At 39.6% G+C, this 16,761-nt stretch overlaps 1 protein-coding gene across 3 annotated transcripts in view; it reads right to left on the bottom strand.

Moving 5' to 3' along the window:
- The window catches only part of CERS6 (ceramide synthase 6), a 112,968-nt gene extending 101,080 nt beyond the window's left edge, over positions 1-11,888 (bottom strand). For all 3 annotated transcript variants that reach the window (XM_064718031.1, XM_064718030.1, XM_064718029.1), the window contains exon 1: positions 11,851-11,888. Coding sequence is in view for 2 of the 3 variants with exons in the window: in XM_064718030.1 (XP_064574100.1) it covers positions 11,851-11,874 (24 nt within the window). In the remaining variant the exon portion in view is untranslated. The remainder of the gene's footprint in view (positions 1-11,850) is intronic.
- Positions 11,889-16,761: the final 4,873 nt, after the last annotated feature.

Raw genomic sequence — 16,761 nt, forward strand, 5'->3', positions numbered from 1 at the left:
GCTGTACAGAATTTTATTTTCACCCAAAATATACATTTAGGTTGACTGAAAATATTGCTAAATTAATGCTAAAATTATTAAATTAACATTTTAATTTCCACCACTTATCATGTATATATTCTGATATTTTTGAACCAAAACATTTTTTTTATTTCATAATGATGTTGCAAGAATAAGGTTGTTTCATTTGTTAATGTGACTTGGGAGTAAAATTTAAATCAAAGGATTGGGTAAAAACAGACACACAATAATTGTTTGATACAAATTTATCTTTAAAGACCTAGATAGTAATTAAAGATTCCCTTAGCTTTACTGACTGTGTCAAAATTCTCAAGATAAGTCACAGATTATTGCACTGAAATCAGTTAAGTGGAAAAGATACCAGAAAGCTGAAGTGATAACTCAATGGGCCACACTCCCTGCTGGGGTAACTACCTCTGTTTGTGTTCTGTAGTGAACGTGACAACTTACTGTGCCCTGTAAATACAGTCCTGACTCCAAAAATGGAAGCTGACTATCTTATCTCCTCCCTCTGATGCAGGCCACATCTATTATGGGCACTGACACAGCAGATTAGTTAGGCATGGCTTTAAGCATTTTCTGAGTTGCCAATATAATACTCTATTTCTGTTTTCTCTGGACTTGTGGAGAGGCAAAACCAGAGAACAACACTTTGTGTTTTACAAGTTTAGGGGGGATAATTGTTCAATGGAAAAATGAGAGTACATCCATCCCGGCTATGAAAAAGGGGTTGTTTTTGTTCCTCCTATGAAAACAAAAAGCACAAAACAACTTTGTCTGCCAGGTTATGTGTATAGGTACTAGATTACTACACAAAACCTTTTATTTACATCTTGATTTAAATTTTGTAGTCTAGTCTTAGACCAGTTTCATCATTTTTACCTCTTCTTATGGATAACACTCCTCCAGTTAGTGGCTGCAGCCCATTTGTATTCTTCAGAGCCCTTGTCTCCCTCCTGATAGCCAAAGCTGCTATCCCTCCTCCAAATCAGCTGCTCAACCCAGGCTAATAGCTGCTTTGTGTGCAGGCACAGCAGCATGGACACAGAAGCAAAATCTGTTCAGGGATTTATCTCTCCTTCAATTTATTCTCAGGTGTAGGAGAAAATCCTGGTGTGATCAAGGCTCCTCCTGCTCCATAAAATGAGGCTGATTCTAAAGTGACTGCATTACAGCCTCATGGAATGGTATGGAAGGCTGCAAAATTTCCCATTCAGCCTAGGGAACTCAACAAGAAGTATTTGGAAAGACATGCAACTCTAAGTTCATAATCTACATACTTAACTATATCAAAATTTTATCAAACAGGACTAAAAGTGGTTATTAGAAACTTATTTTTAGCACAATATATGTATGTAGAGTTGAGGTGATTTTTTTAGAAAAGATTTCAAAGCTCTAATGTCTTTGTCTCTTTGACCTAGAAGCCAGAGTTCTTAAAAGCACGTAGTGTTAAGGAAAAAAACCCCTAGGTATTAGTGGTTTTGTGGTTTTATATCGTTTGTGCACAATCACAGAATGGGTCAGGTTGGAAGGGACCACAATGTGGCCCAACCTCCCTGCTCAGGCAGGTTCACCCTGGAGCACAAGATTGCATCTAGAGGGTTCTTGAATATCTGCAGTGAAGGAGACTCCACAACCTTTCTTGGCAATCTGTTCCAGTGTGTGGTTACCCAGACAGTAAAAAGTTCTTCCTTATATTCAAAAAATAGGAGAATGCTATTTTAACTGATTAGATGTACCACCTAATGAATTTCTATAGAACCGACCTGAACAAACCAGGTACACCAATGAATAACTTTCTGGAAGTAGAATTTTGGTGAAGAGCACCCTTTTGCCACATGCAGCACAGTTGTACTATTTCATTCATTTCCCAGTTAAAGTTATTCTTGAGGATTGTTAAAGATATTGTTGAGGTGGGTGGTGCTAATTCCAGATTGACCAAATTCAGGCATCTCACTACATGCTGATCAGCACTGCTGCAAAACCCTGCTCATGCTAATGTGGCCTCCTTACACTTGGACTTTTGCTGCAGTGCTGAGGAAGCCTTCCCTTCTGCACAATGAAGGGGGCCTGGCTGGAATTTGTGTACTTTGCAAACAAACTGTACATGAAAAACTACTTTTTGTTAGCTAACCCACTTCATAAAAAATCAGAATAAAAACAGCTGCAAAAGTCAGGGAGTTTCCCTGGTGGATGAGGTCCATATCAAGACAGATAAATTAAATAGGAGTACTCTGAACCAAGCAAATGAAGTTAGCTGGATAATATCAATTAACATTGGCAGACTTTCTTTAAAAAAAAAATCCCTGCAGTTTCTGCCAATACAATGACTTTTTCTTGGAAAGGATATTCCATAGGGAGAAAATGGTATAATTTCATATTAATCAAAAACTTTTAACTAGCATTCTCATCACTGTCATTATTTGCTATTGTTTATCAATAAAAGAGACTTTCATTTACTAAAACCCTAAGTAATTAAACCTCAGGAAGAAAATGCTGCTTCTAGAAATAAGAACTCATCACAAAAACAAATGAAATAATGCAAACCACAATGCACTCATTTCTAACTGTGCACTTAGGATATCAGCAGAGGATGAAGATGCAGCTCACTTGGTGTTGGCAGGGGGAGTAGGAAAGGGAGTTAGAGAGACATAGTTTAAGTAAGGTAAATACTATCTTTCTTTATCCTGTTGCACCTTCCAGTGGATTTGATCACCAAGTACAACTTACTTTTGTTCTGCCCTCGGGAAGAGAAGCACTCTGACATTATTACAGCTGAACCCACATATCTTCAATGAAGTCAGCTCTCTCCAGTCTTGCCACAACCAGTTCAGGTTTGTCAGAGCTCAATTTGTGCTGCTCCTGATGTGCTGTGGCCCTTACAAATGGGGAATAGAGCTGCTGCCTCACTTTTGGAATAAGATGTGCCTGCACCATAGCAAACTTTTCCAGGAAATGATAGAGCAAGACATGCTGTATAATTTCATTAAAATCCTGTAGCTATATAATTTCAAACACAAAAACCCTTCACATGAGCTGTGGTTAAGCAGAGGCAGACACACAGAGCTGCGTTGAACTCCAAAATATACCAATCAGCCCACCCCACCCCCCTCACCAATTTGCCTGTCTTTAAATAAATGCCACTTTCTTAAAGCACACTAATGTTGTGTTATGTTTTTCAAGTCCTCTAGAGGACGCCTTGGAGGGCAGGCTCTTGCCTGATGGGGACAGGATGGGCACAGTTCTACCATTTTAATGAAAATATCATTTCTACCTTGAGTTTTCACTGAAAAGCAAAATAAAAACTCTCTGGCATGTTATTTTGGGTCATATGCTGTGCCTTCCTGCTAGATGAGTGTTTACATCCTGTTTGAAGTTAGTCAGCAGGTACAGTCACAATACAACTGCTATAATCCTCTGCTTGTTCCAGTGTATATGCAGGATTTTCCATGTACCATAACAGCATGTTTGATGTCTTTATTTCACTACAATAATATTCCATAAGTCACTCTGAAAGTAGAGGGTCCAAACAAAGTCTTGGGACTAAACCCTCAACATAAATCTTACAGGAGTTACATGCTACAGTATATTGACTCAGGCTCTGTAGTATTATAAAATGTAGAAAAATCCCTCTTCATAAATACAAGTATTTTGTCAGTATCTATATACTTAAGTTTTAATGACTTTTAAAATTAAAGGAAATATAGTAAAATAGGAAAACCTTTCCTGCTTTTTCTTTGCTAAATTTAGTTTATTGTGTCGAATTGTGTTTCACCAAACCTATTATATGATATAGAACAAACTGAGAAGGAATTAAGGGATCATAACACTGAGCACTAAAACTACAAGCATCTGCAAGGATGGGCTGAGCTAATAACAGTGTGGATAGTCGCCATGTGAGGGAGGACTTAATGTCAATTTGTCAACTCCTTTTAACCACACTTGGCAGTGACAATTTTCTCCTTTTATTTTTACTCCACCAATCAGTAACTGTAAAAAGACCAGCTGCCAGTGCTTTGCAGGTGTTCTTTTGTAACAAGATAACATTAATTAGGTATTTAGATCTGTAATTGCTATTTATTTCCTTGACTTTCTGCATCAACAATTTCTTAATGCTTTCTTTCTGCAGACTTTTTATTAGAACAAATGGCATAGAAGCTTTCTCACTTGCCTGCCTCTCTTCTGTTCTTTCCTGTGTATGTGGTCATTTTCCCACTCAGTTATTACTCAAACACAATGTTCAGTAAAGTTAAGCCATGAAAATATGCATTTTTTTAACTAAAGTATTATTTGAGACATTGACTATGTTTATTAGTGCACTCACAGAATTATGATGTTCTGTTTTGCTTCATGCTGCTTTGATTACTAGATTACCCTAGGAACCAAGTATAGAGGTAGAGGCTGATTTAAATAGGAATTGAGAGGGTGCTAAAATATGCTTTTAAAATCACTCACCCAGAAATATTGACAATAGCTGTCATGTTTACCAAAACATTTTCAGCATGTTTAGTCATCCCATAAGCCTGTTAGGCAAATCCAAGTAAGGATGCATCTAATACCAATTGGATGTGAAACAACATGACCAGATTTTCAATTTTAGGATGGAAAAAGGTACCAACTAAAAGAAATGCATATTGTAAAGGAGATAAATGGATTTGTATTTTGTAAAACCTCATCTTTCATTCTTTGTCTACCTCAGCATTTGCTGTTAATTCTGTAAAAGGCTGAGGTAACAGAGAAAAAGAATGAGTGAAAAGGTGCATCAGAAACACTCCCAGCAGCAGGATTTTGTTGCCACTGACTTCAGAGGAGCAGGAAGCAGCAGTAGCAGAAGCCTGAGCTCTGATGGTAACTCAGATTGACTCAAGGATCAGGTGAAGAAGATATGAAGGGAACTGCACCTGACAATAAATTATTTAAGGGTGAGAAGGCTCCTTTCTGCCTGGCAGGAGTAGAGATCAGTGGCTTGTCCACAGCCCAGCACTTACCTTAAGGGACACTTCATATGATATTTCCCAATCTAGTAGCTAAAATCACTACAAAAATACCTTATGGAGCCATGAGCGAGATTTGCTAGCAGAGAAACCACTGAGTGCCCTTTTTGGGATGGCCATGTCATAATATTGGGTGACAGCTGACTGTCTGTGTTACCTGTCTAGAAGTGCTGCAAAGGGAAAGCAGATCTACCTTCTGTTAACAGTGAACTGTTCCACTGTCAGCACAGAAATGACCATGAGTACCATGGTATTTCCCAGCATTAATAGCAAGTTTCTTCTCATCTTGTCTGCTGCAGTTGACACATACCAGGATGGATATTGAAGAAAAGGCTAGCATGCAAGGCCTTAAAGAAGTGTATGCATAACTTGAAGATACTTTGGTGGTTTTACAAGCAGGACAAATGCCTCTCTTTACATGGCTCAAACTACATAGCTATACCAATTTAATGCCACTATTCTTCCCCTGATACAGTAACTGATATTGTGCCAAAGACCAACTGTCTAGCAGCTTTCCCTTCTGAGTTTACCATTTTTCTAAGCTTAATATTCCAAATACTTAAATCCTCTGACCTTCTACTTTTAATGTAATTCCATCTTATACATATGACTCTACAGCTGCTTCTCAGCACTGATCTAATCCTATCAATATTGCCTATTAAGTTACTAGATGTATTTCCTTCCATGGTCCTACTGTAGGATTGTGAGATGATGACTAAGAGATCCTTTTGTCACCATAACTCTTGGCTTGTTTCCCAACACATTGATTCATGCCTTCTCCATAATTTCATTTTGCTGTAGGTTTCTAGTTCTCCTTGATTTCAGAGCTTCTTAAAGGAATATTTTATCAATATTAAGACCCCCTACTTCTTAAAAACTGAGCTATATATAAGGACATAAGGGAGTGTAATGTTATAAATAACTCAGCTGATGGGACAAGCTTTCTAAACCAAAACACAGCTTAGTCTTCCTGCAACTTGGAAAGAGCATAAGCATCCTATTACTTCTGAAATTCTATTGTCTCAGTGATGTCCTGCTTCCTCCCTTAACCTTAATTTTTACATTTGTAGAATAGCAGAAACAGTATACGGCACATTTCTTCTTCAAGGACAAACAAGGGACTGCATTTCCCTTTTTTATTTAACACTAAATCTTAACTAATTTCACAGGAGGAAAAGGAATACTCTAATGAACTTCTTTGCCAACCTGAAATCTGAATTACCTCACAGCACTCTCCACAGCTGGTCTCTCAGAGCTTCTGTTAGATATGGCTTTTTTTCTGATATCCTGAGTTGTGTGGCTGACAGCCACATCAGGATTTGAGCAGTTTCCAATATTCTCTGAGTTCAGCTAACCACATGCATCTACAGCTCTACTCATTTCCCTGGCTCCAGTGACAGCTGTGTAGCTCTGAAATGCAAACCAGAAACAAACTATGTGTGAAAATGTGCGCAATCCGCAGCAATTGGAGTCAGAACAGTAGGATTTTACTTTCACCATGTGCCTCTGGAAACGTGGAGGACAGCATGGAAGCAGTTACTTCTGCTCCCTATTAAAATAGCTTGGTCGTCCTATCCTGACCCAGGCCTCTGTGCCTGCAGAGAAGGTCATGAGTCCTTCATTCTCAGCTTCTGCTCCAGGCCCAAAAGAACACCCTCCATAGTTCTGCACTGATTGTTTTACTTGTGGGCTAGCAGAGCGCAATTAACAAAATTTAATATGGAAAGGCTGACACTGAGTAAAGAAGAGGAGACATAATGCATATTCACAGATGTGCAAGGAAGACAAAGGCCCAAAAAACAGGAGCTGGAGACCTGGTTGGTTACATGCCTTGGCATTTTCTGCATAACTGGAAATTTATTGCACATACCCAGGATGGCTGTATCCTGTTCCCAAGCCCCCAGCTTATCAAGCCTGGCCATGCAGCCCTTGCAAGTCTGAAGTCAGACCTGAAGAATCCAGAAAACATATGCCATCTGTCCTAACTGCTTGAACAACAGAGATCCAGGACTGTAGAGAAGGGATTAATAAAAAGAGGAAAGACACTTCACTGGTGAATTAATATAAATTACAGGCAAAGGAACTACAGACACAATTTTCAGGTCATTGCATTTCTTCTATTACAATGGCTGTAGGGACTTGATCCTCATCTATCTTGACTGCACATTGTGTGGGTTAATTGGCATTTCTGTATAAACCATAATATATGAAGTGTGCTAGTAAATTTTAAGGGTCCTTAAAAAGTATTAACTGCTTAGAAAACTAGTAATATATTAATAACTTAGTTCTGAAAGTCATGCTACATTTAATCATTCATTTTAAATCACTTCAAATTCCAGCAATAAACACCTACAAATCACCCTTTCTGAGAATCAGCAAAAAGACAGCCAGAAGCTAAGGAAGATTAGCACTTGGAAGAAAAATAATTGACTTGCCACTCCATTATGCTTCAGGCTTCTAGGCTGGGATTGACTCAGACTAAAATCTGTTTAATGGACCTTTCGAATTCTTTGTCTTCAGATGCCATAACCTGGGGGAGAGCAGGCTGTGGCTCATCAGGCAGCTGGGTGGGGGACAGAAATGATTGACTCCTTGATTGACTTCTATCACTGCTGCAAGGGTGCCTGGTGCCCCATCACAGGGGTGGCTTGGTGGAGCACCTGGCTTTGGTGCAGCACAGCCCACGCTGCACCAAACACCCACAGGTGCTGCCTTCCTGCCCCCCGTGCTCATGGGCCAGCAGGGCAAGGGGCAGGGGGTCCCCTCCCTTCTGCAACTGATGATGAATGAGGAATACGCTAATTAAACATAAACAAGTAGAGTCACATGCTCCCAAAGAAAACTGCACACTGCAATGCCACCTGTGTGAACATGCCAGGAGGGAAACATGCCACAGGGATGAGCAACAGCTGCAGCCCACATGCTGCCCACATGCCCGGGATTCTGGAAGGCACAGTGGGACTGTCCCACACCCATTCACTTTGGTGGACCCTTGTAGGTGTCATTACATATCAAAGTTCTTTTCTGAGACAGATTTCCCCAGGGGAGAAGTCATTTTACTCCAATTGCTTTGCATACATTGGCATAGCAAACACACAGTCTTCTCCTGGGGCATTCCTCCTGACTTCACACTAGCAGACAAATTACTGCAGAATGTGCTACATCTGCCATACCTTAAAGCTCACCCAAGGGCTAGATGTCCAGGAGAGCATTACGCAAAATTGAGGGCACGATTAAAATAAAGCCAAGCCATCAACCTTAGGGAGCCTGGAGACCATGTTCTGGCAGGAAAGTAGGCTGGTATGGATATTGTGTAACTCCCTGGAAGTCTGAGTGATGTGGCCTCACCTGTAAGGCAAACTCTGCTGTTTGGAAATCTGGCCTCCTTTGCACATGCTGTGAGGAAAGCAAGTGTTGCAGATAGTCAGCATTCTGGCATGCAAGAGTTTCGGGCAGTGGCATTTGCTGGCAGCAAAATCATATCCACCTTGCCAGGCTGGGAATGGGGAGAAAGGAATACCCCATCATGAAAAATCCCTCGGTTCACTTGGCAGCTGTTATCCTTATGTACCCTGTGGCTATGCTTACCCTACTGCCACTCTGCTGGAGAATGCTTCAGTTTAACATGCACTGTTTATTAACACCTTTTCAAATCCTAGTGTAAACCAAGCTGTGAAAAGTTTTGCAGTCATAAGCTGGTTAAAATTAACCCTAGCATAAGGCCTAGGGTTTAGCCTGAAAAGTTAACAGTGTATAAACCACAGATTCTCATTTTACGAGAACAAAAGCAGTTACTGAGTGATTGCTCACCATTTAAATAATGTGTTAGGAATAATAATATGTAGATGAAGTGCATTCCTTTTTCAACAACTGCTTTGTTTGGAAATATTAATATAAGCTGAGCAATTTGTATTCTGATGTGTTTTAATTGGAGACCTCTGAAACACAAATAGTTTCAAATTACTTCCTTCTACCCACACCTAGCCTGCTTCTCCCTTAAAGGAACACTGTCCCAGCACACCTTGTCCCAAATACAAAGCAATACCCCTGCAGAAAAAGAGCAAAGATACCTCAAAAATTCAAGCAGCTACAGCCAGAGGGCACTTCCTTTTGGCCCAGTTTTACAGAGGCCTCTCCTCTTTGAGGCTTTAAGATACCTACTGCACAAGAAACCCTGCTTTGCTGGGAGAACCTCTCGTAATCCTTTGGCCTGCTCTACTGGGAGACCTGCAGGAGGACAGAGCAGAGGCTCTGGAGCTGATGACTGCAGGAGGCTGAAGGAAAACACATCGTGTCAGAGAGAGCCACGTGGTGAGAATGCAGCCCAGAGGGCTCAGGGCAGATACAGCCTTTGCAGGGACAGGGCTCTGCAGCTCTGCTGACACAGAGTGCAGGCCACTGCAAACAGACTTAAAGGGGCATTCCAGCCTTCTAAATTAGTGTCTGAAATTCATCATCAGGCACATGCTAGCTTAGTATTTTGTATCATCATGATTGATTGTCAGTGCAGTTAAAGCAATTAATATATTTCTGAAAGGTAAGGAACAAATCAAGAACTTGGCAGTTGAATCAGACCAAGGATTCTTTTTGTCTGCCAGCAGTCAGTACAAGGTGTTTCAGAAGAACATACAAGACCTTTGCAGCCAGCATATAAGGGAAACATTGCATCTTCTATTCTCACCCTGCACATGCTTCAGATTGCTTCCTAATCTAATGGAGATTTTTTAAATACCTAAAAAAACCTTTCAGAGAGCTCTGACCATAGTTAAAACTCTGGCTATTTCTTATTTAGAGAAACTCTGACTATCACTTTTCAGTCTTCATCATTTTCCTCATGCTGGATGAATACAAAGATTATATTAGCTGCCTAGTGTAGAGCCTCATTACTTTTGTATGCCTGTCCTTCAGCGTAATTGACTGCTACCTTGTTCTTTCCTGTAAAAGTACTGCAGACAGAAAGCTTCAAGTAAGTTCATAATATAATTTTTACCTACCATATTCTTATTTATCTTCACATTAAAGCAAACATATCTAGTATTTTGATTCCATGTGAGTTTTTCCATTCCCTTGATTCCATTCCCATCTTTTTTTGATTTATCTTTTTTTCTGAAACTAACTCCTTTTGTGATATCTATTTGAAATGTAGTTATGAAGACTATGCTGCTGATGCTGCAGTGTTAATACAAACTATGACAGATTTTTTTCCATCTCAGTGTATTTGCTATTATTTTCTTGCCTTTTACTGACTTGTTTGCTCTTCTGGCCACCAATGTGCATTGAGAAACCTGCAGTGCTGGTTCATTTTAAGTCGTAAATTGGTTTGGACTCCTATGAAACATATGATTAGTTTAATTTTTCACTTCCAGTCTACAGTAGATTTCATGTTTCAGCATTGAAAATCTTTTCTGTCTCATCTGATAAACTTCAAATAGACAGTTCTAAAATATTCCACTCTCTCTTCATGAACTATGCTTTTTCCTAGATAATTTCCTACATTATGACCTCCTAGATAATTTCAACTCTTTTTCTGTTGTGGAAGTAAACTGGGGTGATAAAAAGAAAACATAATTTTTAAAAATACCTCTATATTTGCCTTTATATTACAATTTCACAATATAAGACATGCAAGAAATTTATGAGTTTGGGGGAATTGTAAGGTAAGTTTTTTAAGCTATTTTAATACTAATACTGATAATTTTTGGCAATTATGGAACAAATAACTGTTTGCTGTAAGATTTTTAAAACCTTACTTAAAAATGTGTTTAGGAACCCCACTAAGTCAAGTGTATTCAATTAATGAAACATGCTTTTTTTTAACCTTTAAAAAAATATGGCAAATAATTTCTTATTCGTTAACTAAATTTAGCATAATGATGCTGTTTTATTATTATATTACTGGGAAAATCCTGATAACTTTAGTGATACCAGAGCATGTGTGCTTACCCTCCTTGTTTGATACTTTCTGGCCATATCAGGTATGACAAGTCTTCAATGACACTTGTGTGAACAAACTGATCAAAGATTTCCTTGAAGTTGAGAATTAAGTAAATTAACTTCTCATCATGAGTGCACTATGAAATACTTTTGTGAAACCAGTTTAGCAGAGCTGCCTAACAACTGGCCACAAAAGAACTTCTATCAGGTGAGTGAGCTCATTCTATATCTTAATTTCAGCTTTCAAAAAGTGATTCTGGCCTTTATTTCAAGTACATCCCACTGCTGTCTTAAAACAGGTTAACAAGCTACTTAAATGCTTACAACCATTTATCATTGTGTCAGGAGGAGAAATCTGTGAAAACCATAAAAAAATGATCACTTGACTAAGATGTAAGAATAAAAATGGGAACCAGAACTAGCTTGAGAGCCAAGGAATATGAATTCACGTTTTTTATGTCTGTGAAAGGAACACAACACGACCTTAGACAAATTGCTTTGTATCACTGTAGTTCTGCTTCCTCTCCAGCTGTCAAACAGGAATAATTTTAGTCTGCAGAACAGGAAAAATGTAATTTCCACAGTAAATAGGTAGTGCAGTAGTGTATGATATTACTGGCAGAATCCTAAAGTCCACTAGGACTCTTGGTAATTCATCCTGAAATTTGGATCCGTTGTGCATCCAAATCTTCTCGGTCTGTGCAGAATTCAGGCACCATTTCTAGCTTGAGCTCTTGCATTTTGTGGAGACAGTATCTGGCTCAGCTCTTCAGTGTTAAACCAGCCCTGGATCCCACCTGCATGGCCCTTAGAAGTGTTTCACTGACTGGCGTTGTCATTATATTGCAAGAGTCCTATTATCATTATATTACAAAGGTTCCACATTACTAGAGTTCCATACCTCCTTGATGTTTCTTGTAGGCATCTCCTCTAAGCACTGCCTCTTCCTCACAGCAGCCAAGTGACTCCAATCCCCCTCAACCAACCAATCCACTCTTTTATAACACACTTCTTGTTGGCTACAGGTGTGGCCTGTTAAAATCAGGCCTGGTCCTAATCTTTAGTAATTGGTTCAGCTGCAACTCTTTAAGATTACATTCTATACCACCTTCATTTACCCATACTGTATCCCCCTACAACTGGCACACTGCTTGATAGACTCTGCCTCCTGTAATAGTAACTGCCCATGGTAATTTGTTATTCAGTTCCAACCCCCAGTCTCACCAGAGCCCTTGAACAAGGAGAACTGAGGCCCCCAGGACACTTGTTAGAAGCACCATTGCACCTGGTGAAATCTGTTCAAATAAAACCCCATGTGCCTCCAGAAGCATTTACTCTGGTCAGTCTGCACCACCCAAAAGACTGTATTCCAAAACCAAAATGCAGACAAATGGCAAGAGACAGGTTTTAAATAACCTTGGCCCAAATTACAGTAGTACTGATTAAAATAAATACATGCCTTAGAATCATACAATTGTTAAGGGTGGCAAAGGCCTTTAAGATCATGGAACCCAACTATGATTAACTCTGAATCATTAACTGTGCTTTTGGAAAGTGAAGTGATTTCCATTTTCTCTTCTTTCCCTCACTCTCTCCAACACTTGAGTCACAATAATGATGATTGGAACATAAAGGAAAGTATTTTTACTTTTAAATTTTGTAACAGTCATTTAAGTTGCCATAATGACACTGAAGAGAGATTGCCTGGTTGATTCTAAGAGTTGTGGCACACGAGAATTCTCTCTAGGCAATTCTTACAATAGAAGCTGTAAACAGACTTAAAACTTACACCACAACAAAAAACTGGGGACAGAATTTTCAGAGTTGGTAATTAACTAAAAGTTGCTTCTTCCTTTTCAGCTGCTATTTAAGTAATTTATCAGTTTAAGCGTTGCATGGGCAACGATTTCTGCTTTCTGATAGAAGATTTTATTAAATCAAGAATGAAATAGATATAAATTTCAGCTCCATAATCCCAATTTAATTTGGTACAATCAGAGAAAAACACAGCCCTGCTCTGTTCCACGGTGCCAGGCTGGAAGTCCTCTCAGCTCTCAGCAGTGCCTGGTGCAGGGCAGATGCCCTGATCCAAGGAGAAGGAACAAGATCTTCTGGAAAGCAAAATGCAGCTCCCCCTGCCCTGAGCAGCAACTCCCACAGCCACTGGCACATCTCAGCAAGCATCCCACAGCATGGTGGTAGTGGAAGGGCTTTGCTTTTTGTGAATCTGTTTTAGATTTCTCTCACTTGCCTGTGTATAATCATACCCTTTCCCCACAGAGGCAGGAGGATTGGGCTTTTCTGGGAGAACTTGGTGTCTGTTCTCCCATCCCTCTGGACTCTGGGGAGTGTTTGAAGTCCAATGGTAAGCTCTAGACTGGGGTATCTTTTGAAGGAAAAAAATCAAAGCATTAGAAGTAGTTTAAACAAAACATTTAATGCCAAATACTGTATTGGAAGTAAGGTAAACTGTGTTAGGATTTATCTTTTTGGTATGCTGGCATGATGGTGGGATGGAGTTTTACACACTTCAAAGAGCTTTTCAAAACAGCTATTTAACCCTCCAAGGAGAATGTTAGGAACAGAAGGTGGTAGGATAATTCCAGTAGCTTGCATCTTCTCTGAGTACCCTCACATTAGCAATCCATCTGGTTTTGTAGCTCTTTTACAAAGAGCTTTGTTAACTGCACTGGATACCAACAAAATTATGTTGCACGTTCCTTATGCATGAACATATACACCAGGGCATAAAGCTGCTGCAAATACACTGAAAACTTTCTTGAACAAGTAAACCTGCAGCAATTCTTTCTCCCTCTGTTATCCCAATATGGACTTTTATAAGACTTGTTTCAGGCATGTCAATGTAGATGTCCTTTCTGATTAAAGGAAAATATTTTAGATGGTAGTTCTCAACATTCAAATTCTGCTGTTAATTTATAACTTTTTTTTTTTCTAAAGACAAGGAAAAGATAGGGAAGAGACAAGGAAAGATGGCTTAGAAATCAGGTGACATGATGAGAATAGGATAAAGAGTATTATTAAATAAATAAAACAGCAGTGGACTGATATACATTGGGAGAAACAAGTTGACACATTTTCTGACCAGTGTTAGGGAGTGCTAGAAAGAGCCAGGCACAGCTGTGAACTTTCTGGATCGCCATGCATTAACAGAATTCCGAAAAATTTACTGTAGTTATACAGATGGCCACTGAATTTTTTGCTTTGGTTACCATTAAGCACAATATAACTAGTACAGAATGTTAACGTGCATCAGCTTCTCTTCAACATTACTGCACTTATGAGATTCTAAACTTTATAGCTCTGTTAGACCTGATGGACCCAAGTCAAGGAGCACTGCTTCTTCTTTGACTATAGGTCCCACCAGCAGGCCCTGTCCTTTGCAAACCTCAACTCCCAATGGACAGACCTGAGCTAAAACAAAGCCATGACTGTTCAGGCCTGGAGTCCCTCACCATGCAGTGTTGCCTTTCAGGGGGTGCTCTGCCTGTGCTCGAGGCCCACTGTGCCACAGCATGGCTCGGTGACCTGGACCAGCCTGCCCTCCTCCCCTGGCTGGGGTGGTGCCAGACTGCCCCTGGCCCTGGCCCTGCTGGCACCCAGAGCCCCCAGGCTGCCCTGTCCTTGCTGCACCCTGGCTGATGCAGATGCACACAGTCACCTTCCAGAAAGCTTCAAGTCTGGGAATACAGCCAATGCTAAACAAAACCAGAAAATATATTCTCCCTTGTATGCACCTAAATGGTGTGTGCTCTCCCCATGGTCTGTGATAAGTTCCAGGAATAAGCCCATGGGTAAAAATAATCAAGGTTTATGGGAGAGTAAGGAATGGTATTGTAAAGCTATGGTGGGACAAATATGAGAGATTACATCTTTTAAAGGGCATTGATCCACCTTCAAGCCTAGAAACTGAAGGCTGCAAGTGAGGTAGGTTTATTTGCCTCTGATTACAGAGTGTCCCTGGCCCTGTCACCTGGCTGAGAGAAATCAGTTCATCCTCCCCTTGCAGTTTGGGGGCACTACTAAATGATGCTGTGTGGCAGTCTCTGCAGAGACCTTGAAGACTGATGGGCTGGAGCCTGGAACTCTGTTGATTCTGCAACCGTAGCAAGCCTGTCTGCCTGCCTTGCAGTATTACTCCTCCTCCATTAAGTAAGTGGTTCTAGCATCCAGGGTAGCCAACTTGGAAGCTTTTGGGCCACAAGGTTAAAATGCTTCAGAACCTGAGAAAACATTAGCTCTTTGTGTTTTGAAACCTCTCATTTGAAAGTGATAGTTCTTTGTGTTTGTCTGACTTGTCTCTACAAGCAATATTAACTTATAATTCATCAAGAGAGAGGAAATGTCACCTGAAACTTGCTGAGGAATATAGGATCAGCACTAATACAAATCAATACAAGTTACTTTCCTGATTCATAATGTGTGCCAGGTTGCAATTCCAATGGCTGAAGGCAGCCTGCCTAATATATTTGTCTAGTACTTGAATCCATGCCCAGCTCTGCAGAATATAAGATTTTCATTTAAAAGTAACAGTGAGTTTTGAGGCTTGCTGAGAGATTTCATATTGTCATTGAAGTACACAGGTTTTTAATGTGTTTGGATGTGTGCCCTAAGAGAAGTCCTAGTGATGATGGTGAATGAGCAGCACTATTTCCAGCTCAGGGTCATCGTGGTCAGCAGGGAGAGTTTCCTGAAGGGTTCATCATTCATGTGCTGGTGCATCACTTGTACTGTGCTCAGTGTGCCTGAGACAGGAGGACTGAGTCCTGCACCTCTCATGAGTCACCTTTACATTCCCTGCAAATATAGTTGGAAAATTCTTTTTTCCTTTTTTTTTTTTCTCAATCTGAATTATTGGTTGTTTTGGGATAAAAAATACTTAAACTGATTTAAGACTTTCCTCCTGATTTTTGACTCATACATCAATGCTTCACAGAAGTTACATAGTTGGATAAAGACTTTACCAGAGTCTCTAGGCAGCTTTGAAGAGGACTAGTATATTGTGCAGTTCAAATGTTAATTCAAGCAAACATAACCAAAAATATTTTATTCATATTACAGGAAAATCTTGAGTAAGCTAGAGCAGTAAATTTTTATTATATTTTTAATTTACAGCCCAGAATCTAAGGCACTAATTAAAAGTGGAAATCTTTATTATTTGATTTAAGACATTTGGAGGACAAGATCTGAATCTAAAATTAAACTATTTTCTCAACATGCTCTTCTTCTAACTGTTCAATATAGCATTTGTACTGCATAATCTGTCAGGGGATATCAATACATATGCACACAATTTGTATGAAAAGAAAGCTTTTTTCTGTTTGTTTATTTTATTAAAAATAGTACCATTTTACTGCAGCAGAATAGAGAATTCTTGCAAATAACTTCTGCATATTTTGAGTTTACATATTGTACTGTTTCAAGCAGTGAAATATATTAATATATAACTTCAAAAGTGCATCAAATAGACAATATAAACTTGTCCCTTTAAGTGGGAGACAACAAAAGCCCTTTATGTATTGTCACTTGCTGGGAGACTTGGAAGCATTAACAAAACCAAACTCATATTTTATTCTTTGCTTGACAAGGCAGAAAAGGAAATATTAATTTCTTTTGCCATTATTAAGGGCTACCACATTTCTGCCTCTTAGAGAAATCTATCCTATTTAAAGCAAACACAAACCCCACTGAGCTTCCTTAACCACGGTATTAATACATTCTTGGAATACATTCAAACATCTGCTTGCTAAAAAGCTTGTGGCAGAGAAAGGAGTTTCTGGCCTTCAGTTGGGGT

The sequence above is a fragment of the Zonotrichia leucophrys genome, chromosome 7 (assembly GCF_028769735.1).
Source record: "Zonotrichia leucophrys gambelii isolate GWCS_2022_RI chromosome 7, RI_Zleu_2.0, whole genome shotgun sequence".
Lineage (NCBI taxonomy): Eukaryota > Metazoa > Chordata > Aves > Passeriformes > Passerellidae > Zonotrichia > Zonotrichia leucophrys.